At 40.8% G+C, this 26,073-nt stretch overlaps 1 protein-coding gene across 4 annotated transcripts in view; it reads right to left on the bottom strand.

The window, feature by feature from the left end:
• Nucleotides 1-26,073, bottom strand: part of vps13b (vacuolar protein sorting 13 homolog B) — a 318,767-nt gene that overhangs the window by 90,373 nt on the left and 202,321 nt on the right. For all 4 annotated transcript variants that reach the window (XR_002874967.2, XM_023964361.2, XM_023964362.2 and 1 more), the window contains exons 32-34: nt 12,646-12,849; nt 9,027-9,153; nt 6,794-6,937 (exon numbers count right to left, since the gene is read on the bottom strand). Coding sequence is in view for 3 of the 4 variants with exons in the window: in XM_023964361.2 (XP_023820129.1) it covers nt 6,794-6,937; nt 9,027-9,153; nt 12,646-12,849 (475 nt within the window). In the remaining variant the exon portion in view is untranslated. The remainder of the gene's footprint in view (nt 1-6,793; nt 6,938-9,026; nt 9,154-12,645; nt 12,850-26,073) is intronic.

Raw genomic sequence — 26,073 nt, forward strand, 5'->3', positions numbered from 1 at the left:
CCCAGCTGAGGACAAAGGACCCCTTACGACCGGAAACCATGCAGTCTAAGTAGACAATACTTTTCAGGTCTCCTTGACTCCTCTCCCATGAGCACATATATACCAGTTCTTGTACCAGCTATTTCAAAATTGACAAAGCCTTTTGGATAAGAGGTGAAACGTCTTCAACTTTAAAAACCAAGTCCAGACGACAACCTTTAAACCAACTACTATGATGGAATCAACCTGGACAAATGAGAGTCTTCATAGACATTTTCTTGTTTAATATTTAAAAATGACAGAGCATACTCACCAACACGAACAGCACATAAATCTTAAGACTGTACGGAACAGTAAGAGTACAAGAACAAACCTGGCATTTTGTCTATTTACAGAGTTGAAATTAGAGAAAGAGCACTGAACAAATCTTTGATTTCTCCCTGGATGTGCTCATAAGGCTGAATGACACAAAGACTCAGATGTGCAGCATGCTAGAAGAATGAGGCGAGAACCTTGTTTTCTAATCTGGCTTTGCAAGGGCCTTTGTTAGGGAGCATTTAAACAAAAGACAAGAAGAATCATGATCGGCTCAAACCCAAAAGGAGCTACAGACAACAGAACACCTCAGGAATACTGTTAAAGACGTATGAAATGTTGGAGTTTCACTAAAGTGCAGGGAGATTTAGTAGTTTGGCACGACTGAACACCTAAACATCTCATAAGTTTAAACTGTGAAACCTCAACAGGAACTCATTCTGGCAAGAAGACTAATCCAGCTGTTTGAATAGGTAATGCACATGTGACAAAGACCTATTGACATGCAACACCACAGCTAGTAATCTCAAGCAGGTGAGGCATAAAAAGTCCACCTTTTGATTATCCTAAACATCTGAGGTATGTATTTGAACCAGGTCTCAAGTGGCTACATGGAACTTCGGCATGCATATCTATCATTTCCTGGACTCTCTGTTGGTTTATATGACTTTCTCAGGTTTCTGACACAAGCCTCAAAGACGTATACCTTTCATTTTATCCCACACACTGGTAGATTGAGGTTTAAGTGGAATAATGTTTGATTCTTTAAATATGCACATGGAGGAAGTACATGTCATAGACCAAGAGGTGTAGCTAAGGAGGCAGAGCAGTTGCTGATTTGAGCTGATGGTTTTCATCCTGCCGTTCACAGTCTTCGTGCAAAGTGGCCTTAGGCACCTACAAAAGCTTAAAATGTGTAAACAAGCACTTATAACCCAAATGGAGAAACAGCAGGATAAAAAAGTCCATTTACTAATTTAGTAAACCCTTCACTAAAATCACTTTACCACCCCAAACAGCATCCATCTAAATAACCAAGGAGAGGCTGACAAACTTACCAGTGCCAATAGAAAATCCTTCTATTTCTAAAATAAAATACTAATTCAACTATAATGTAAATAATTAAATTAATGATTTGAGTTTACAAGAAGCAAACTTGTTCTCCAATGAACAGAACAAAGCAGTTAAGGAGGAGTAAGAAGAAAGCTTCTTTATTGCATGATTCTTAAGAGTTCAAACTTCACCTGTTGTGTCGTTGTTAGTACAGGTGTTTAATAAAAATCCCCACCTTCCCTTTTGAACTTCCTAATAAATCTGTCATAGGTTCGGGACTTTTTCAGTAACTAAGGTATTCTACTGAGTGTTTAAATGTGTCTCTACTAGTTGGCTTGGTGTTTCCTGCTTTTACTAGTCTCCTGGGTGTGTGACCGCATTTCCTCTGCAGGCACAGAGTGAGGGCACTACTGGATCACCCGAGTTGTCACTTGATCCGTGAGTTCACGGTGGAGGCCTCCTGTCTTCTCTCAAAGGCCCTGATTGTTTCTCTTTTCAGAGTTCTAACCTTTTTGATTCTATCTGGAGTTTTCACGCCAATTTTGCCAAAACCGATTGTAGAGGCAGCAAATTCAGCTGCTACTGATCTCAAATAGATCGAGTTTCATGCAGACCAATTTAAGAATGTGCTATGCTTATACTTTGAAAAGAGGATTGGTCTGGATATAGGGGCCAAACGGGGAAGGTGAGTTGTTATGGCTGGCTGTCAATTAGCAGGTGATTCACACAGGAGGCTCAATGAGACACACACACACATGGAAACACACAAAAATGGTTTAATAACAAAAGGAGGTCACAGAAATTAACATTGGCAATGAAAATATGTGTGTTTAAGATAAGGCAAGACCATGACATTTACCTTACAGATGTAAGGCAGCCAAAATTAAAAAGGAAATGACTGCTCAGAGACCTATATATTTATTATTCCTCTCAGCAGCAACAGGGTGAATGAAAATACTGCTAAGAACAGGAAGAGGTCAGGGTGAAAGCAATCGGGTCCTGAGAGAATAGCTAGGTTGGCTGGTTAGAAGGTTACCCCTCAACATCACCTCCATTTGCACAGAAATACCTTTGTCACAGTTAGAAGTAAAAAAAAAACATCAGATCGGAGTCTCTTTCTCTGTTTAACGGCTCATCTTCAGAGAGGACTCGTTATGTTTCCCCGTTCTGCTAAAAATCCACTCCGGATCTGGTTGGGGAGTTTATCTACCCTGCCTTTGGCTTTTATGCTTGCCTGACGTCTTCTTACTTTTGGACACCATGTCAAAAGTAAGAACAGTCAAAAAGGTCAACAGGAAATAAAAATTGAGAAATTCAATTTTTAACAACTACAAGACAATATGAAACACTCATCACAGAGAAAAGAGGTCTTGGACATGGCTCACTATAAACTCATACAGACGAGGGTCGGGCCTTAGGTCACTGTCTGAGCCAAGATCGTCAACGACACCAAAGGTAGATAAATTGTTTTATGTGTTTCTGACATACATTAAATCCTCCTCCAGGAATACAAGCAGAACAGATCACCAACTATGTATACCTCACTATTGTGTCATTTATGGAAATGAACTGAACACAAAGATGTGGAATAACCTTCAACCAGCCAACAGATAGTTGATGCTTAACCAGTACTGTCCTGGATTTGGATGTCTTTGTAGAGCCACTTGTCATCAGCCTTTACATTTGCTAAGCCTAGTGTGAGAGTGCCACTGGTTTCCTTCAGACAGGAATCTGAAACCTAAAATGGCCCCTCGACTCCTTCAGCTGACGCACCGGTCACTACCTTTGTCCCAGCAGGACCAGGTAGTCAGACACACAGGCCAAAGATGACAAATACAAAGAATGACACAGGCAAGTCATTTGAGAAGGATCAAAACTCAAACATTAAAACAAAAAATGGAAAAAATGTTTTAAACAAACGTCAGTGACGAGAAGCTAAGCTGTGGTTCCTGTGATGCATGATACCTGCTGTGTATGTGTAAACTGTCTAAGCATATTTTAGAGTGTACTGGCAACAAAAATGTGTGTCTGTGAGTGCTAAAGGAAGTCTGAAGCCTCGTTTCCCATGCGTTAATCATCCCAGGATGAGGTGGAGTGGAACTTCCCCTGCAGCAGAGGGTATTATCCTCTGACAACGCGGTGTAAGCATATGGCTAACCCATGCTGCCTCTCTCTCTTGTGTGTGTGTCATTGCAACATGACGATAAAGCACACAGTTTAAAATCAAATCTCTGCATATGTTAAAAAAAAGATGCTTATTTATACTGACGTGATGCCAACAGTAAGAACCATGATGTGGTAAGATGCCACGAAGATGTGGGGAAAGTGCAACCACATGGACACCGATCAGCTGTTCAACCATAAAGCGTAACTGTGGGCAGAATGTGGAGGCCATGTGTGCGTGGGTCTTTGTCTGTGAATAAAGGTATGTACTTCAGTGTTGTTGGGTAACACTACTGACAATATATCTGTGATCTGAATCCGTCAAAGCGCTCTCACAGCTATTCATAGCTCCCAGGTTGCTAGGAGATCTGCTGTAAGCCGTCTGATTCACTTCATCATCACCAGCATCAACCGGGAAATACTGTGATGAAGTCAGACTGACATGGCCCGCAGCTCATGCATTGATAAACATCCCAATAATCAACAGAATTTAGGCGGAAAACATCTGCTAATGGGCAGCCCAGAAGCTGTATTTCTTTATAAGGTATAGTAGCTGTGGACAACAAGCCCCAGTATCCAGTCAGCCAGAATGAAAAGCAGTGTGCGTCAGTGTTCAGATTCAGAACATAACTCAGAGTCAAGAAATGAGTGAAAACATACACAATGATTGAACACTTTGCCCACGCGCCTGGCTCGCCTTTTCCTCTGTAAGGGAACCTTAAAGCCCCAACAAAACAAAGTCATTAACCCTAACAACAAAGCACAGCTGCGCGTGGCCATGGGAACAGCTTGAAATCAGTGCATGGGATCGAGGAGAGCCCATCTGAGCCCAGCAGCATGTGGAAAAAGAAGAAGTTTTGGTTAAATGGAAGAGTGAGTAAGGACCGGTGTTGAATTTAAAGGCTGCACAGATGTTTTTGAAGCCAAAACAACATAAACAATTCTCCCACATTCAGATGCTGAAGCTTCAGGGTATTTCTTTTTCTGTAAAACCCTTAAAACAAGTTGCACGAAAAAGTCACAAAAAACTCTCAAGCTATGACTGCATGCATATATCTAAGATAGTTGGCAAAAATGATACACTATGGAAAAAGTCAAAGGACCTTCTGTTTATTATTTTTGATCACTTGACAGGAGTTTTCAAGACGCACTTTAGTTCATTTTAATTGTATCAAAAAGCTTCCCCCCCTTTCACCTACATCTGATCCAGGTTTGCGTTGATGGCAGTGTGTCTCACATGTTAGCAGGGAGAAGACAGAGTGCTGGCACTCCCTGCAAAACACAGAACCAGGGAGCGGAGCACGTTCACAACACTGCAGCGGAAGTAACACTAGAGGGCTCTGTAGCTTGTAAAATGAGCTTGCAGCGACCAGAACGGGCCACATGTTCGAACCCGAACACGTCCGACACGGATAGAGGCATGGAGGTACAAACATAATAACAGAGAGGATTGGAAAAGTGAATGCCAGACCACATATCCTCTGAGGATCTTCCACCACTCTGCAGCTGTTTGGAGGCTGAATGAATACCAGCAAGGTTAATGACTCCACTGTGACATATCATGAGACTGTAAAACCTAATGAGAAAGTCTGATTTACCTAAAACGTATGTGGCCTTTTACAGGCAAAAACTCACTAGCACATTAACTCAACAGTTACAAAACTACCTGACAATAATCAAAATGCAACTGTGTATTTTAATTAGTTAAACTACCAGATTTTCCCAATGCGAAGGGAGGAATATTGATGTAAAAAAAGAAAAACATTTTTGAACATCATCATTTCCTCCATTCACATTTTTTAGCAACAACCTTCAAAAAATGCAGCAGCATGTCTCCGATATCTGTGTTTTAAAAGCCTTAATTTTAAACATACTTTGGTTCATGCAAGGCTGCAGGTTTCTTCAAAGTAGCTGCATTTCTATTTGACTATGAAACAGCACAAATTGGACTTACAATAATGAATTCGCCTAATGGAAATATGACAATTTTAAACAAAGCGCATTAATCAAAAAAAAAGTGTTTGCGTTTGGACAAGGTGGCTCTTAAAAGATATAGAAATTGACACTTTTTGCGAAATAAATGAGTCACGTGACCAGCAACCTTGAACGCTGCGCAGCGGGCGCCACATGAGGCGCCACACATCATCAGCTCGGCAAAAGTTGAGCTTGTCATGTGGAATTGTTGGATCCACAGCTTCTCTGTAAAATCACCAATTCCCAAAATCCCTTCATCCGTAGCCGCTCCAACAGGTAAGCAGCTCGCCGCTCCATGGCTGGAATAAGACGCCCACGTCTCCTTTGATAGATGATGATGAGCGCTAGTGCCGTGGCAGAAATCTGAATGTATCTGCTGTCAATCAAAGTATTGTTCACATCCATGGCCATGTTTTTGAATGAATTATCGCATAAGTTGGTTTATGTTTATTTACATAATTATGATTTAATATAAACAGTGTAATTGCAAAAATTTTTTTTTGACATTTCTAGAATTTGGATAAAGTTTTGTGCACATGTGTAACGGAAACGTAGCTAGTGTAATAACACTAACAGTGATCCTCTCGTGAAGGCGGTTGAGGATTAGGTTCAATTACACAGCCTGTCAGGCGGTGTCTTCCTAGGCAAGGCGCTTGAACCCTAATGTGTGTGAGTGAAACACTGTTTCAGCTGCTTCAGAAAGAAAAAGGAATGTCATATGTTTGCTTCCTAACTGTTATTGGCTGCTAAAAACATCAAGCTGCAACCCACTGGATGCCTTCAGGGAATCTGGATGAACTGACGCAGTTCTGTACACACATCCTCCCTGAAGGATTTCAAGTAGTGAAAACAGTAAAATCAGTCTGTCATCTCATTTCATTAGAGCCCCCCCCCCTTCTTAGCTCCCCTGTCTCTTTTTCTCTTTTATGACTCCCATCTTCACCGCAGCTGGTAAATATTTCTGTTTTGTGTTCCATTAGAAAGCTTCATTAAGAAGTCAGACGCGGCAAATGGCGCCTGGGAACTCCTTGTCCTGTAAACAAAAGGAAGAGCCCTGAAAGCTGCAGCTGAGCAGCGCACTGTAAACTAACGCCACAACGGAGAGCCTCTCTCTGAAGAAGTAAATATTTGAATGTGTAAAATTCACTCAAAACCGTCAGCGGAGATACTTCAGATTGCGTTTCATTTGAAACAAAGGGTAAAACCTACTTTAATGAACTCCTCAATAATTGTTAGTCAATTTACATTCAAACTGTTTATTGTTTGAAAATGTGGCTGCCTGCACTTGTATTTGTGTTTCAGTGCGTACCTCTGTGTTTTTCTCTGAAGCTTCCAGGTCGACCATGTTGTCTTTAAAAAGCTGCTGAAGGAGGTGAATCTGGGCAACGCTGAGGTACAAATCCAGACTGCTGGTCACATTCACCTCCAGAGAGTGGCCACACACCACCACCTCCTACAGAGACAAGGGAAGAAGTTGAAGAGACTGTTTGTGGCCTGATTTGCTCCCATAGCTCAAACACTTTCAGAGCTACATCCGCTCTCCTTTTGCACTTTGTTCAGTGAGTTCCCCAAATCCAACCACAACTGACAGTAAAAACCTCAGTTACTTGGTTATCTGACAGGATTTTGCTCAGTCACAATAAACACAGAGTAATACCAATAAGCTGCAGCTATAATATCTACAGTAGTATTTGGCATTCCTGTGTAAATCTTTTACCATTTTTATTAACCCCACCTTATTCAAACAGAACTTTTTAGAATATGCAAGAAAGAACTGTCAAACAAAAATGAATCAAACAATTAAAAAACATATCTTAATAGATAAAACCAGGGAAAGTCCACATAGAAATCCTAGAAACAGGCACCTTGCCTCCCTGAGCCACACTGCCTGCTGTACAACACGGTCCTACAGTGGCCTGGAAGTGCAAATGGCACCAAAAAAAAAAGACAATCACTCAAAGCAAATACAGTTTAAAGATCACCGAAACAGTTAAAAAATAATAATAATAAAAAAACAACATTACATTTTGGACATCAAAACACAATTGAACGAAACAAAATAAAAAGAAAATTTTTCATAAAACTGCAAAGTAATTTCTAGAAATGAAAACGAATTGTTGAAAAACAATAAGAAACTGGAAAAGGTAGGTAGTATGAGACATCGCTGATTGGATGATTAAAGATTCAAGATTCAAGATTCGTTTATTGTCATTTCACACATAGTAGTTGTGGAGAAATGCACAGCTGAGATGAGATGCTGTTCCTCATTAGTATGACAGTGCAAAGAAAAAAGTAATAGAATAACAATCAACTAGAATAAAAATGGCAATAAAATAAAATAAAATAGAGAGCAGCATTCAGTGATAAATAAACAGGCTTCAGTCATTAAAGTGACTATGAACATTTAGCAGCAGTCTATTATGAGGGGGGTTGATTGTGAGAGTCTGCATTGTGTCTTTAGGTGGTGTGTGTGTGTGTGTGGGGGGGGGGTAATGCATTGGGTCTTATTGTGATGTGGAGCTTGTTGTGATAGAATCTTATTGTGTTTCGTTTTCTAACATTCTAATTTCTGGAAATTACTTTTGTTTTCTGAAAAATAGTATTTCTATGTCATTTCATCTTTTTTGAAACTGTGTTGTGGTTTCTGGAATTTAGTTTTGAATTCTAGACTGTAATGTTGTTATTTTATGATTTGCTTTGTTTTTTTTAATTGTCTTAAGATGTGATGTTCACATGCGTGGACATCACATTTTGGGATAGATTACAAAGTAGTTAATTCTGTTTAACTGTGACACCCTCTCTGTGTGTGGAGGGTTAGCTCAAATTATAGTCTTAAGAGGTGAATATGTTTTCTGCGTTGAGTGATTTGTTGGTGTGATTTGCACTTCTTGGCCAAAAAATAAAACATTTGCTCACATTTGACTCAACACCTGAGTTTAAAGGATTTATTTCATTACCAATGAAGTATTAACTGTGTTTTTGCTATTAATAGTAGCAGCAAAACAAACAGGACTCCTTTTATGTATCAGCAGTAAAAAATACTGTTTGTGTGTATGTGTACAGACTCCCAGTACAAAGTGTAGATTAGCTGTTACACATTGTCAGGGGCATGTTAGTGTGGTCAAACGAGGCATCAAAGAGGCAGGAAGTCTCTGAGAGCGCTGCCAGAAACATCAGCTGTATAAGTAGAAATGTTTGAACCCTGGAGGTCAAAAACCTCTGTGGAACCGGCTGAGGGGATTCCTAATGAAGCCCCGACTGACTGTTGGGAGAAACTCATAAATACTTGTGACGTGTCACATAATCATTGAAGCAGAAACAATGGTTGTAACAGGTCATGGTGATGACGTAAACACAAGTGGTTTCAGTGGTGAGTCAACTTCTACAATGCAAAACAATGAAAACATGCAGCCTGTGAAGAAACCAAATTCATACTTTGATATACATTCAAAAACAGATGATTGCTAAAGGTGTGCGTATCTGATGTCCTACTTCCCTTCGGTTCACAACACAGATCCTATTTGTTCATGCACAGCACTCACCTCAGTTGGTCCAGAGTCGGGGGAGAGACTCTTGCTAAAGATGATGGCTGGGGCAGCAGTAACTCGAACTGAGAAGTCTGTCAAGATGGGCGTGACGATGGCCCGACGCTCCTGGTGTCTCCTGATGCTGTGCAGACACACATGCAGACATGTCAGGAGGATAATCTTAACACGTGTGTCCCATGTACACACCCATTCCTTTTTATCGAAATCATAAAAGTACATCCCGTCAGAGAGGCTTCCTATCCGTTTAAAAAGTCCTCCATTATGATTTGACATTGAAAATGTGTTGTAAAAACTTGCATCTGCCAAGTATTGGCAAGTCAACTCAGCACAGACTAAACCACATAATGTTTGAGCCAAGCTATTGTGCTTTTAGCTGAAAGGCAGACATTCAGCTTGCTCTGTTTTTTCCCACTGAAACCAGCGCAAAGCTAAACTCAAAGAAGCTGATTTCAACAAAGACCTTTGCTTGCAGGCTTAATCTGTGACAAATTTCCTCAAGTGTTTTTTGCTGGTAGACATTTTAGCTGGAAGCTTGAATAAAGTTACACTGTGAGACGTTATTTGACAACTCTGGATTGGGAACACCCCTTACTTGTATATACAAGATCAAGCTGGGACTTTCTCATATCAACTCTCTCCATTTCACTAATGCTCATTCCCACAATCAAGTCATATTTGTGGGAACATTTGTTAGCAGTGAAACAAATATACATGAGTGCTTTATAAGGTGGTGTTAATTGCCACATCTGCTGCTATTAAAACAATCAAGCGGTGCAGCTTCCAATATTTATAGTTGGCCAGGATTATAAAGGGCCTTGCTTCTAGGTGGCCTCGAATACAGTACTATACCAGAACCAATATCATATTCACTTCTGCTACACAAATGTGCATTACCAGTGCCCTTAAGGGATTATTTTCTGACACATTTCTCTGCATATGGAGTGTGTAGGTATGTGTATGTGGATAGGGCGGGGGGGCAAAAGTGAGGCCAATTGGCGTTGGTTAATCTCCTCTCAGACAGGGATTGAAACAATGAGCGTCTCGTTGCAGTGGACAGGTGCTATCATTCACCAGTTAAGCTAGGAGGCATGAGGCTCGGTTTACCAGCCGGACAGGAGCCTTGGACTGCTCTGGAAAACTGTAAGCAACTAAAGACGGTGAAAGTGGCTTTTCTTTTATTCATTACCACACAGGATCATCAGAAACATGGAGAGAGGTCTGCCCAGACCGGCTCACATGAGGGGCAAGGAAGAGAACGCACAGCTCTATGCCACAGAGCCTTTTTTTGGCTGTAAATATAAACTATTATGAGGACAGATCCTGTCTGTCCATTCAACGTGCTGGAATTTCCTCACAAAGCCTCAGCTTGAAAACTGAGAGCACTGCAGATCCCAAACTACAGGAACTGAACATGCAGCAGCTTTAAAGCTTGGACAAGTGGGGTTGTATCAATGAAAAAAAAGGAATTGTGTAATCTATGGAAATTCTGTGCGTCAAAATATGGCAAATCTTAGGTGCTATCCTTCCACATGATTGGAGTCGACAAGTAAAGCTGTGAACATGACTTCCCTTACCTCAATAGGCTAGAAAGATTTTAGATCTAGAGGTTATTGTGCTTAAAATACAGAAAAAAACAACACAGCATTGAGATAGGGGTCTTTTTCAGAAATTACTCATAAACAGTTAATGTCTCAGCAATGTCATCAAAAGATTAACAGAAGAGAAAGTTCTTGTCACTTATTTTCTTTCAGAGACCTTCCTCTCGATGACAGAATTTATAGACAACCCCCACACCTTACATTATCTTTGCAACAAAAATGGTGAACAATATTTGAGCTATCCAGCTGTACAGTTTTGATCCAGATTCCAGCTCAGACGATAAAAACAAAGACGTTCATGGATCGATTTGTCTGACAGAGGATGGATCCGAATGGAGCGGAGTAGATAGCTTATGGCCCGCCTAGCATGTGTTCTATGTTACAAATACAATCTTTTTTAAACTGCATTGTTGCGTTTTTTCCTGATTGACGACAATTTGAATAAAGAAAATACTTAAAAATGCAAATTTAAGCTTTTTTTTTATATATACGTCCTACATCATCAGACAAATGCAACAAGAACATGTTACAAACACCAAAAAAACATTTTCACTGGAGAGGGTCTTTAACAGCTGCTTCGCTAGGCCTCCACATGCAGTAAAAATACTTACTATAAAAAAATACTACTATTTTTTTTAACCCGTTATTACTTTTCTTTTTTTTTTTAATTATAAAGAGGTCAAATATTTGGCTTAAGTGCAGTGTGTTTAGGCTGTGCAGTGGTAAAATCCTTTAAAATCATTTTTAATCCTATACTAGACTTTAAAGGATCTATATTATGCAAAATCAACTTTTTGAGCTTTATGGTCTATTATAATGTTCATTCCACACTACAAACAACCCCAAAGCAGTATTTTGACCCATTCACGTATTTCTGAGTATTCTTCTAAAAACCTGGGCTCTGAGCACCAGCCCCTCCCAAACCAGACAAAAGCGGCTTCTCACATTGTGATGTCACAAAGTGAGGAACAGCCCCTTCCAGGAAGAGTCTGTGCTGCCGGCACCACCCCCAGGCTAACACACACACCCACTTTCTCCATGGAGCTAGCAGTGATCGGCTAAACGCTTTCATTTTATATGAACAATGTGCACGTTCATCTTTGCAAAAGTTGGAATGTTGTTTTCATGGGTAAAACGCAGACACGCTGCTGAGGCCAGCTATAGGTTGACATCATGAACACCCAGAAGTAGCGAGAGGCAGAGCCTCAGAGATTTACTTGCCTTACTTCCGGGTAAGAAAATGAGCTGCGAAAATAACTAATGTTTAATAAAAGATCGCTCTTTAGCGTACCAAAGGTAATATATTATCATGTATATGGATATAGTTTACTCTGAGAGGCTTATGAAAAGCATGAAACAGGCCATTTAACATAGAGAATCCACAGTAAATAAACCTCATCAGGCAGCCACAATAACACCGTGTGCAGCTCTGAGAGCAGGGAGCTCAGGCATCAGTATCACCAGGAACAACAGTAATCTGCTCCTTTTCCTGGCAGAGCTCCAAAACTATCACTATTGTGTGTCTGTGTATACTCATGTGTGCTTAAGACATAAAGCAAGAAAAATATTGATTTCCATAAAACAGTGACTGTGACTCTGTATTGGCTGCCTGTGAGAAAGGTGTGTGGTTCTCTGCCAGTCTGATGACCTGAGAACTCAGTCTCAATCAGGCCTGTGTTGACTTTGCAATGCAGTCTTCCATGTGGCTTAATTTTAGGTGATAGGGAACAAATCTAGACTCTGCCAATGCTTCTGGAATTTTTGAGCCTGCTTTCTCTGAAAACCAAATGAGGAAAAGGATTTGAAGCCAAAGGGGCTGTTACATTTGTGCTTGTTTAGGCTTCTGAGTCTAAAAAATGGTTTTTAAAATTTGGACTATTAGATGTACCACAGAGAGCTAACTTTACTACATACCAATCTGACATTACTGTACAGTATATATAGTTTCATTATTAAAAATGACAATTAAGGTAAAAAAAAAACATTTTTTTGGCGTGCGAAGAACCTGCGCTGACCTGCTAGCCATGTTCCATTCCAGTGCTGGATTCTGGGAGCTCCTCTCGCTCTCCACTGCTGCTCCGCCCTTCAGTCCCTCCTTCTCTGGCTTGAGTTGTTCCCACTGAGCAGTTCCGATGTTGATCGACTGGAGGTCGATCTGATACTGACGGTCTTCCACCTCTGAGCCTGGATCACGCAGAATGCCGAGATTTAGTGCACGTCTGCAGGGAAAAGAGATACACGTTATTTCATGATCCCTGTTTATGATACACGTCATCTGGTAAAGTTTGGGTTTGTTCTGAGTAGTAAAAAGATAAATTCAAAAGCATTAATCAGTCTTTTAAAATGTTTTTTTTTCCTGCCACGGATGTGGCACAGGGTCTCCCATAGGCCTTAGTTACATGCACTTGTATAGGGGTTGACCCACACGGGTTCTGCGGGTTTTTGGATCATCCAGCCTGTGGAGGGTCATAGAGAGAAGCGGCTGCATTTTAAAAGGGGGCGGGAGGGTGTCTTGCACTTCCTTTGATGCTAATGCAGCCACTTGAAGGGACTTCATGAAATGGAACATACCATCGTTGTGCATATAGTAAGAGTATCATGAAATATTTGTAAAGATAATGGAAGTTACATGCACTTATGAGCTATGGGGGACGTGTACAATGACTTTTACAACACACTGTTGAGGGTTCAGGAACTGGTTTCTTACTGACCGCACGCAAATGCTGCACGCAGGGGGTGTGCAGGTGATACTTAAGTGCCTGTAGGATGCTGACATAATCCGATTCTTTTGCAAGGCCCTTCATATTTCCAATTAAATGCGAACTTTTGTGATCTCCTCTGTGAACGTGAAATGACCCAGAAGTGACCCGCATGCGCAGAAGAGTGCTCAACGGTGACAGCGTCACTCGTTCTTTGCGGAAGTAGCTAACGTTACCAATGGATGTCAACAACAGTGTTGTCGCAGCGGAGCTCTTTTTGCATTATTACATTCATTTTCACAAAGGAGCCAGCACAATTACAATCTTCTCATTGTAAGAAGTAGAGCCAGGATCGTCTGTACCGACTGTTGTGGAATGGGGATGTGTATGTGCTGGGGCCGCACGTGTGTGTGTTTAGGAGAGAGGAGAGGGCGCGTGCAGCGCAGGAGGGAATTAGAGGGGCATTGATGCTGTGTGTTACGGAGGAAGGAGAACGGTAATAAAAGAAGGCTTCCCCCCCAGCAGAACTGCTATTGACTCTTTATGAACCCACTCTGGAGAATCTGAGGGTCCGAATGGGGAAGTGAACCCCGCACTTCTGACCACGGTCGGAAAGGGGAAAAAAAAAGTGATCCCTGGAAAGGTTCAACACCACGCTCGGCCATTTCGCTGGAAATTTTTTCAAAAACCACCCGGTTGCGATAAGAGCCCTTGAGTTTGGCCTGAATAGAGATGTCACCCCAAATATTAATCCAATGAGTGACCTCGCTTCCCTTCCACTGACTGGTCTCAGCAGCGTCGTCCGCCATGGTTGATGTTTATGTTCTTGTTCCTGCCTACGTCAACGCAGAATTACGTTTGTAGCGTATCAATGGCTACGTTCACACTGCAGGCTGAAAAGACCCAATTCCGATTTTTTTTTGCCCCTATGCGACCTGTATCTGATTTTGTCATGACAGTCTGATCGACACAGATCCGATCTGACCCAGGCCACTTGGGTATGTGGTCCTGAATCCGATACGTATCCAATCTTTTGAAATGTGACCTCCGTCTGAACAGCCAGGCCACATGTATCAGACCCGTACGTCACATTTACAGGTGCTGCTGGTTTTGGGGGTTTTTGAGCCCGTGAAGAATCGTAGAGCGCAGGTGTGTCTTGCAGTTCTTTTGAGCTTGTGCGATCACCTTAAGATGACATGAAAATGGAACGTACCATTTTCATGGTCTTTGGTAGGTGCATTGTGTAATCTTGTAAGGATAATGGAAGTCTCACAGACTTATGACATACTTGCTGTTGTACGGTGCCCTAATGCCGCACTCTAGTCATTAATAAGGTGGCTTTTTACTGACTGCACGCAACTGCTGCACGCACGGGGTGTACAGGTGATACATAAGTGCCTGTAGGATACAGACATCAACTACACTCTGGTTACATAATTTGTAACATTCAGGGTGAAAGTAAGGAGCCCGCACTTATCACTTGAACAACACTAAAGACTCCCTACTTAGTGTGCAGAATTTGGGGGCTTTAAAAAAATCTGTATGACATGCCTGCATCTCACCTACTTCATCCTTACTTAACCTTGTTTAAGTTTTCACTTTGACCTGTCGCTCGCATCATGTACGTAGAAAAATGTGCCTGAACATTTTTGCTCTGTGGGATCACCGACCACCCTCATGCCCCGTACAGGTTAGCCCATCTTTCACCTGCAGACAGCTCGTTTCCACCTGTAAGAGCTATTGTGACTAAGGCATTATACGTAGTTGAAACAAAGAACATCGGTATAACTACATCAGAATACTTTGCGTCTTTTTTCTTGACGCTGCAAAGATGTTCTGACTTCAGATCTTCCTCAATTCTGACAATTCTTCTGCCTTTCAGTGTTTTAGCAGCATTTACTCTAACAGGTAGATTCATGACTAAATCAAACCTCTGGTTCTTGTTCAGCAAACCTCAGATAAAGAATACCACATGGGTCAAATCATTTGCCTGTAATAAAGGTCTGCTTCATGCCAGCTTAACTTTGGCTTCGGCTCTGGTTGGATAGCACAGTAGTCTGGAGACTCTGGCTCATGTTGCCGTTGCTTTCTATTTCTGTCTATGAAAACACCAGACTTTTACAGTATAAACAAACTGTAATAAGGTAGTGGAGATGAAGAGATATGTCAGGAGTGGGCAGAGCTGCCTCTGCAGCTTAACAGCTTCCACAAAACTTTACGTCATCTATTTACCATTTGAAGGACGAGGTTCTGATGAATTTACGAGGCACAAAGAATCTAAATTTCCCATCTGAATAATACATCAGGGTTTTAGTTCAATGTGATTTGTCTATTTGTAGTTGGGACATTAAATATGGCTAAATGGTAAAATGACTATGGCTACAGATTGTTTCAGCATTGTCAGAGGTAATTTTTAGACAAAGTCTCCTTTTCCTTGTTCCTCTGAGAAAGACCTCCACTAGATCATGATGTTATGACGATAAGCCTGAAGTACAAAAACAATAGCTATGGAGATCAGTAACATATAACTGGACTTAGCTAGACTTGTTGACATACAAACAAGTGAAACAGATCGTTAATCAGCATTTGGAACCACATTTATCAACAGTGTAATATAGATCAAACTTGGAGCTCTGAAAGATTTGGGTGGGGTGTGTCACTCTAGATTCATTAAGGCTTTTGGAAAAGAACCTCCATCACCCTCCCTGACCCAAATAGCGCTTTTCACATTAAATAAACCACAGTTACCTCATGTGCCTTCCAAATTATCTCTTAACTTCAGCTTATTTGGAGTCTCTTACTCATAATCAACATAACACGAGAGACTGCAGCCAAGTCTTTGCATTGCTGAGATGCGGGGTCATCTCCAATGACATAAATAAATATGATAAACATTTGTCTTGGTCATGAAGCCAGAGGAGACGGTGTGATTTAATATCAAAAGACATATTTCAGCAAATCGCAGGAAACTAGAGAGCTTCATTTCAGACAAATGAGAAGGGGAGGAATTTTGGAAGTTCCCCTTGGGGCGCAATAATAATTGGAGCCAGATTTTCTTGCAGGACATGTGGGGTTGGGGGGAGGGACACAGGCAGTTTGACTTATTTGATTGGTCATGTGAAGACCACACGGCTTGTCCAACAGGAATCAAAAAACGCTTTGCTAGAGCATCAAATACATGCAAGGACAAACTGAAAACACAAAGAAAGCAGGTGGAATCCGATTTCTGCTCAGTCTCATTTTTAGACATCTATCGTCCTTTTGTATATGAAGATATGGAGGCAAAGTACAATTAACAAGACATAAATGCTGTGCTTTGTAGATAAGGAAGACAAGGGGGGAGGGTTGGGATATAGGGAGAAAAAGGTTTTTTTTCCAAGCACAAGCCCTCAGTTTTGCCCTTGTTCCTGAGCCAGCTTTATTTTTAGAGAAGAAAAAGACCAAAGACACATTATTTTTTATGACACAATTCTGCCATTTATATAAAAACAAATCAAAAATCCTGCAGTGTAAATGTTCTGTCTCCCTGAGTTCATTGCTGCGGCTGAAAAAAGAAGAAAAACCTCCCATATTTGAGACAATTTGGATCCCAAAGCCACTGTACTGATTCTGAATCACTTCTTAAACATGAGTGCCCTGGTCAAAGGGTGACCCTCCCATTCATTTCAAGATTACACAGTGAATGTTGCACATTTGGAACACTTGGACACTTTGGTGCTTCACTGCTCGAAAAAAAAAAAAAAAAAAGCATCGGAAACTTGTTTGAACAGAAGACAGTGGAATGAATGTGAAATGGGTATTTAATATCGTGTTATGTTCCTCTGTTAGCATTCTTTGGGTGCCTGCAAGTGCTGGGCAGAGCACCAGTCATAATTTGTGTTTTTAAGTAGATGTGTGGGAGGGCTGATTGCTTAACATGTAGCAGATTTGTGTGCAGAATTGGCTGCAGGAGCCAGGAAAGAACTTTAGGCCATATGTGCAACACATCAGTAAATTAAGTCTAACTGATGCAAATGTATTAACTGATTTAAATGCAAACACGCACTGCTGCATGCCATGATGGTTTTAACCAGTTTAATTGTTCTTGATGAAATCTGCTTTGAGGTAAGCTTCTGAATTTAGAAAATAAAGGAATAAAAAAAACAAAATCAACAGAAAACTAAACAGTCCCTTGCATGTTAAATTGCCAGTCAGTAACTGAGTTAAAGTTCTATTAAAAACCAATGAGACATGGATAGCACATGAATAGACAGAAACTTTTTCCACAGTTTAAAAACTAACTGCAGATCAAATTTAATCAGTTTTATCATGGTTCTGATACTTTACATGTGGAAGCAGCAGGCTAAGCCGGTCGTACCCCAAAGCATCCAAAGCGGGAGGATGTTTTCCAGTCTGCACCTCCCCTCGCTCCTAACTTTATATCCAAGTCCCATCCCAGCCCAGTAGGGCAGAAAGCACTCGGGTAAAATCAGGCTTCTGGATCTGGATCTGAAAGTTGTAACCCTAACCCACATCCCCGGGACTACTTCCTTACTCCACATCCTTACCTATCACACACAGGTCTGCTTACCTGCTCAGCAGAGGCTACAGCATGGAATCGCTGCTGTGTGTTGACAGAAGTAGGGCCCCCTGCTTCTGCTCTTCTACCCAGACCTACTCACTAAGTCCACATTTCCTGAGGATCTAAGAGTACCTCAGCAGAAATGAACTTAGCGATTCTCATTCAAAGCCAAACACTCTGTAACGAACTCATCTAAGCATACAATAAGTGATGTGAGACGTTGGTCTACAACACTTGCGAAAGCAGAACATTTTCATGTGACCATCGTCAATGGTTTTACTCGCACATAAATCCAACAGGCATTAAGTTGAGGTTTTCACATTAGTTCTCTGAGGTTCAAATGTGAATAGCTCAAAGGCATTAGCATTACCAAGCACCTCCTTTCTGGTTTTTCTGTTGTGGAGAAGTTTCACAGTGGCTTCTTGATCAGCCTGCAATGACTCCCAGCAGCCTAAAGTAAGCTCCCGCTGGGGATGTGTGTTTGCCAAAGGGGAAATCATAACTATTCTGATTCATGGAACTTACAATTACTTGGTAAGTTAAGCATCCATACCTACAGGGAGCTGCTCAAACTGTCAGAAATTTTGCAACTATTAAACTATGGATTTATGGCTCTGGTCAAGTCCAATTACTTTTAATTTGCTTCTACCAATTATAGTAATTAAGGCCCTCAATTAGAAACTATAAGCAGCTCTCAGAGAGAGGAGGATGGTATGCAAAATGACAAATCAGCAAAATATCACATCAGTTACTGAAGGGACATCCTTGCTACTTTTATCATGATTTCTATTAACTGAAGCCAACAAAGCTGCAAGGTTTTAAACTTGTAGCTCTTTGCTTTAACAAGATTTTTTAGACTTATTTAGGAAAAGTACATCAGTTTAGATCAATTCCTGATCATCTTTTTTGTGTCTAATCAAATAAAGAGTAAACAAAGTTGGATGTGCGGATGAATTTAAAAGGCAAAAATATCATCACCCGTCCTTGTTCAGCCCAGCAGCATTAATATATTTCCACTCTGATTTCTAACAGAAGCCTGCTATTCATTATCCTGATTGTACTTTAAAGACACTCATACTTGACCAATTTTGTTATATTTACAAAAGATCTTATTTCTATATACAACACAGGACAGGGTTAGAATGCCACTCTCTCCATAGCGGGGAGTTAAGAGAAACAAAAAGGCCCTCTTCTTGCTCAGACTTTGTCTAAAAAACACTCACTATTTCCACTTTGATTTCAACATATCTCTATTACAGGACTCATTCATCTCCTGTAAGTTTACATGTCAAGTGAAGCTACGGTGCTGTAAACACGCTCTGTGAGAGACACATCCGGGAACTTGCTCCCATGATAGCCTGCTAAAGCTGTCCGTGTGATCAGTGGAATTGATGCGCTCCTCATCAAACTATTTAGAATGTCAATGTTGCATCAGACAATGAAAAGGCTTCATCTGGCTTCAGTGGGATGTGTGCATTTCCTGGTTTCCTCATTGGCTAAGTGCATTGCTTACATACTATTATAATGTCCAGGCCACCAGAAATACCAGTTTGCTTCAATCCGAGTTTGAAAAAACGTCTCCCAAAGCAATAACTGTCATATACCCTTGGCTGTACATTAACCAGGGTGTTGATGCAAATTCATTCTTAAATTTCAGCCTGAAGAACTCTGCAGTTTGTCCTGGCTAACAGCACAACAAGGGCCATTTATTGAAATGCACAGATGTTGTACTCATCCCCACTGCTTCTGTTCTGCTTTGCCTTACACGCATGCACGCTCACACGCATGAACATGCAGACTTCACTTGGTCTGTTTAGCCTTAAGTGCGCTCCTCTGTGCCGTTTGCTCACATGTAGCTCTGAGCACAGAACATTCCTGTATAGGAGGGACAGCAATTCAAAGGCTTTTCTTTAGAGCACTGACTTAATGGAATGCTTAAAACATCAGCTCCATCTGCAATGGATCTACAGAGAAGGCACCTCGGACTCTCATTTGAGAACAAATAAAGTTCTAGCGACTGATGAAAATTGCTGACAGGTTTGTGTGTGTGCTGCTCCAGCAAAACATCTACAGCAAGAGTTCTAGAGGTTGTTGCTGGTACCTCCAGGAAGCAAGTGTTCTCCATAGAGCAAAGCTACAATCTTCCTGTTTGTGAAATAAGCTTCTGTTTTTGCAAAGAGGAGTTTGTATGAAACATTTCGGTTTAAGTCAAGGTCGTCTGATGCGGAGCTGTGACAGAAACGCCTCGCCGAATATCCCAGATTGAAACCATATTTGAGTCCCCGCCGAGAGTTTTCCCAATGACGTCATCCCACTGTCATGTTCATTTGAGCGCTCTTATCTTAAACAAATCGCTCAACACATGTGCAGAATGGGTTATTCAAAACTGAATCACGTTGGAAAATGGTGAGGACATACAATGAGCTAGCCTTTCATCACTTCACCTGTTTTTCATGACATTCAAATGGATCGCCATCTTAAAAAGGTTAACAGTGAATGTTAAAGAACAGTGAGGAAAACAACAGCATTCGTGGTTTCAATGGTTAATATCTGAAACGCAAACATTAGAACTGAAAGGAACATGTTTGTCCACAGAGGAGAACGAATTATGCTGCACTTCACATGCTTTGTAATGAAAGGTCCTCAAAGCATCTGCACTGATTCAGTCCTCCACATGTAGAGTTCATGCTGCTGCACGGAGGGTTTTATAGAGCTGTAAAATTAGGCTCATTTTACAGATCCAGCAGCACGAACCACTACTGGTTTTTTCTATTTAATATTAGGTGGTCTCTTGTTACCAGGCCGATTCAGACTAGTATAAGGAGATTGAGATTCACATTTTTAACCTTTGAAATTAAACCTGTTGGCACAACACTTTGAAGTTAATTCTTTGCTGTTTACAGGAATTATCACAATCTGACAAATGTTTAAAGCAGCAGGATTACATGTCATGGTCAGAACCTTGTTTGGATAAAGAATAAAATTTTCATAAACAGAGTCAGGGATATGACGGCCATGTTTGATTAGGTTAACCCATGCTGCAGGTTGAGCAGACAGGCTGAACTAACATGTAATCAGATAGCCAAAACAGTAGGTTCTTCTCATTAACATTTTCCTTGACCTTAAATCACATTGGATCGTCAGTCAAACAGCTTTTCCAGCAAACAAAAGGCAGAACTACACTAAACACATACAACACAACAGCTTGCTGTTAGCTGCTCCCACGTTATGAAAGGAAAAACCTGTGTCCAAACCACATACACAGATGAAGGCAGGCCGCGGTCCACCCCCAGGTCTGCAGGGCGGCTTGCTTTCTCATGAGTGTCCAAACATTCATGTCAGGAAGGAAATGCACATAAAATAATGACAATAATCTGGGGTGCACATGCTTCCCCTACAAGCTAATACTTCCTCCGTTGTAAATGACTGCAAACTCTGTGTTTATATACACAGGTTTTAGTGCCTGAGACACTAAAGCTTCTGCAGAACTGCCTTTGGGAAACCTTATTTAGAGGCTGTAGGCTTAGAGGCTGGCGCACAGAGACAGCAGTGACGTTTGACGTGGACATTACAACAGAAGTTACTTTTTTTGCACAAAAAAATGTGGTTCTTTGTTTATTATCCCTGACAAATCAATGCATCCCCAAATCGAAGCAAGACCAATAGGGGTGGGTTGTTGGTTTATCAGTTTCTGAAAAGCTTTTCAGGTATTTTTTATAGAAATGTAAAAGGAAACCGTGGACATGTGTTATTCCTTTATGAGAGAAGGAAGTGAGTTGTGCTTTAGTGTCTTCCTTTTCTCTCATCTTTCATGACTGATGAGCTGTTTTTTGTTTTCTCTTCTCTCCTGGAAGTCAGCATTTTGGTACAGAGACTTCACAGCAGCGAGGAGGAAGTGGCCCCTCCAGGCCAGGCTCCTGACAAACCACAAATCCAAACAGACAGTGCTGTAAAAATACAGCATTCGAATAACAGAATGCCAAAACTTCTGACCACCATGCTGACATCTAAACAGCTGCAGGCACTGAAAACGTTTGATGGGCAAAAAGGACAGAAAGGATCAGATTGGAAAAAGGAGCTAAAGTATAATAAGTTGCAAGGGGAAGGGGATCAAAAGCATAAAAACAGATCTTAAGAAGTTTTTCTTTGAGCTGAAGACTGGTTTTATTAGAGGGAAAAGAGATCAGAGGAATGTCATGCCAACATAAAAGCTCCAAACTGTTTGAATGGAAGACAGAGTTGAGGCCGTGCAGATGTTTGAAAAACAACTGGACAGAAAAGCAACTCGTGTCATACGAGCCTGCAGGGACCGACAAAGAAACGAGATAAAAAAACGATAAAGGAAGGAAAAGAACAAGCAGTGCTTCTGTTCAGTAGGCAATCTGTGCAGAATACAGTCCAGGTGTAAAGAATTAGAGGAGATGGCACATCAAACAGAGCTGTGCTGCTTCTGTCCTGTAGCCCTGATGGGAGGAAACGCTCTACAGCACTGAACGGGATGATCAGAGAGAGGCAGGCCAGAGGGAGCAACAAGAGGCTAAAAAAGAAAAAAGGAGGAAGCATGCAGATGTAGAAAATGTTCAAAAACATCCTGCAGAGACAAGAGGATTTGGTAGATTCAGGAGCATGTGTGGAAACAGGCAACATGGAAGAGATCTGAGGGAGTTTGATAGATTCAGTTTCATAGATTGAAAAAACAAAAGAAAAGCTGAACCATCCCGTTACGGGAGAGCTTCAGACGTATGATCTGAAGCCAGTTTGAGGCTCTGTCGTTCTTTTGCTATTAAAGGTTGAGTTTGGTACAATAAATCAATCTGTGTATGAACATTGACAAACGGACAGAGATGAGACAAAGGTACATTTAATAATAATAATGGATTGGATTTATCTGCACATTTCCAGACGTTCTAAGTGCGTAGCTGCCAGTTCGTGCCTACGGCCCCTCTGACCATCAACGGGACATTCATACACAATCACACACCAGTGGACCCACACTGGAGGCAGGGAGGGTGAAGTGTCTTGCCCAAGGACACAACAACGGTTAACTGGGGGAGCGGGGATCGAACCGCTGACCCTTTGATCATTGGACGACCTGCTCAACCTCCTGAGCCACTGCCGCCCCCTTTAGACATTTTCAGTCTGAAAGATGAAATTCTCAAAGAACCACTTTGATCATTTTTTGAACTACGGTAAAAGTGTTTCCAGTGTACTTTTAATTATGATTATTTCGTTTTTAACCGTCCTTACAGGTGGGCTTTGTTTGTCTGCAGGTACCTGTACAGAGCACACAGGTGGCCCACACAAAATATCAAGGTCATAGACCATTTGATGAGCCCAGAGAGTGAAAATGTTCATGCACATTTTTTTTCTGGGCATGCTGAGGTTGAGAGGTCATTGTCCCACCATGATCATCTTTTGATCTATTTTAAACGTGTTCTCAGTTGTCTTTTAATACTAATTATGCTGTTTTGACCAAAAATCAAAAAAGTGGTGTCATTTTCTAGGACATGAGTTGTGAGCAGGAGCGTTGGCGCAGAACAACCCCTTCCTCCCTGCTCATTACTGACAGCTATCTTTTTACCCGCTCTGTACTGCTAGCTTACAGCCCCTCACACCTCCAACCTAACATTACCGGAGCAACAAAATGGCCAACAATATCGGAGCCATCCAGCCCTACAGTTTAGATCCAGATTCCAGCTCAGACGAGGAAAACAAAGACGGTCATGCATGCATTTGTCTGCAGGTGGATGATCAGAATGGAGCGCAGCAGGAACCTTGTGGCCCATCCAGAGTATTTTCTATGTCACTAATAGGCTCTTTTTCCAACTGCATTTCTTAGTCTGCTCCTGATTCACAACAATTTGACTAAAGAAATATTCATGCAGTTTTGAGCTTAATTTTCTGCCACAATAACATGTTAAAGACACAAATTTTTATTATATTGGGTCTTTAAAATACTGAAGAGAAACATTAAGGCATATGTACGTTCTCTTGGGTTCTCTCTTGGGTTCCATTGGGTTCTCTTTTCTTAAGCTCTGTTATTTCTCTTTTACTTGTGCTTGTTTTTGTGTGTTTTATTTTGAGGGGCTTATTTATTATTTTACTTCATGTGTGGGGTTTGTTTTTATTGTATTCTTGTTTGTTTTTTATGGAAAGCACCTTGAGCTGTCTGTTTGACATGAAAGGTGCTTTATAAATAAAATTAATTTGAATTTGAATTTGAATTAAGAACTATATAAATATTTTAAATCCATGTTAAAATCTTGATCCTGCATCCTAAAGTAGTCATGTGAGCAGATTGGGTTGTGGGAGGAATGGTCTGAATGTGTTTCCAATGGAGAAAGTGTTTGCGCAGCTATATATTTCTCCGTACATATTGTTATGTGTGAATCTTTCATCTCCTTTTGCTCCATGTGAAACATGTGCCTGGATCATCCCCAAAACTTCCCAGTGCATCCTCAGAATGGAAAAAAGCACTTCACTGTTACCAATATTGTGCTATTACCAGGCTGCACGTAATGCCTTGAAGAAAAAAACAAATCCTGTCAAAAATCTTTAACTGTCGTTTGAGCTGTGAGAAGAAAAGATGGAAAAAAAATTGGTGGGGGCACCGTGATGTTTTAAACATAGGCTCTTCATCACTCGGAAGGAATGGAGGCTGGTTTTGCCAACATTTTACTTCAGCAGAGGCATATGGAGCAAGGCATATCTGCTTGAGTTAATAGGTTGTGTGCCAGATACATGTGTGTAACAAGAGCTGCGCAATGATATATCGACACGGGCTGTGATTGGAGAGCTGTTGTGCCTTTGTGTTTGCATGTGTGGGATAAATTATGGAAAAAAAAGAAAGGGACCACCACAGTAGAATTGTCTACAAGGTGGCTGCACTTTTCCCTCAAAAGTAGCCAAAAAAAAAAAGCAAACCCTAATGAAATTCTCATACTCACCCCGCTGCAAACCTGCTCAACTGAACCAATAATAATCAAACTAAAACTGAAAGCTCACCAGAAGAGGAGGACTGACAAAGAGAAACTTTTGATCATCACAGGGACAAAGATTCAGACCTAAATGACTTTCTATACAAGGCAAAGAGGGACTAAAAGCGAAAACAGAAGACCCTGCTTCCTTCTCAATGACAAATAAATGCCTTCAGGTCTCTTAAAGATCAAAATTTGATCAAATAAAAAGTGCATTAAACGCAACATTGGTCCTTAACTAAAAAAAACGGAAAATCTTACAGCTTCAAAGTTTAGGGAAAAAGATAGAAGAGATGGACAACAGTTCTCCTTTTACAACATACAACATTCTAAACCTTTTGTTTTTAGGTTTTCAAACTGTATAGTATAGAATAGAAAAAAATACAATAGACTTTATGATCAGCTGTCAGCAGCAGTTAAAATGTCTGTGTGGTCCATCAGCAGAAGTGAATAATAGCAGCAATAGTGAATGAAAAAAATAAAAAGAACAACGTTAGAAACAACGAGGCAATTAGAAAAAAAAAAGAAAACGCAAAAGACATCAAAATAAAAGAAACAGGACACAAAAATAACAAAAATGGTTAAAAGACAAAAATCCACTTCTGGGGCGAATACTGAGCGATACCAGAGGAAACGTGGGCTAAAAAAGTTGTTGGGAGGCTCGAGCCGCAGCATGTGTAGGCGCTGCCATCTTTGTATCTTTTTTAGTGGATCCAAGTCAGTTAGTTGAAGATTTGGTCCAAAAAACAAAAATGTGCAATCTCTTTGTCATAAGGACTTTCGTTAAGGGTAAAAATGCTTAATACCTCTGAGAGAATTCTTTTACAGAGTCTGGTGAGTTAGAATTGTTGACATGCAGTATAGTCAAAACAGTGAATATGTACAATTATCAAATATTTTATCACTAAACAAGCAAAGCTTGTAAGACTTTCCTGAAATAAAACTTAAAAAATTTCAGAAAGCACTTTTTATTAAGTTATCTTAAAAGCAGATAAATACCAATAATGAATGCATGAACTCAAAAACATCATTTGTATTCATAAAGTACACAGCTTTCAGGAAATCCACTACAAACAGGGAAAAACAGCGAGGGGAGCCCACTACAGAACCAGCCTTTGATTCCTCCAAGTTTGGTTAGGCCTCCTGGGGTTGTAATGAGCCTCTTGTTACACAAGCATTAGGCAATTATGCCACTGGTTTCTACTG

The sequence above is a fragment of the Oryzias latipes genome, chromosome 16 (assembly GCF_053564925.1).
Source record: "Oryzias latipes strain Hd-rR chromosome 16, Olatipes_Hd-rR_3.1".
Lineage (NCBI taxonomy): Eukaryota > Metazoa > Chordata > Actinopteri > Beloniformes > Adrianichthyidae > Oryzias > Oryzias latipes.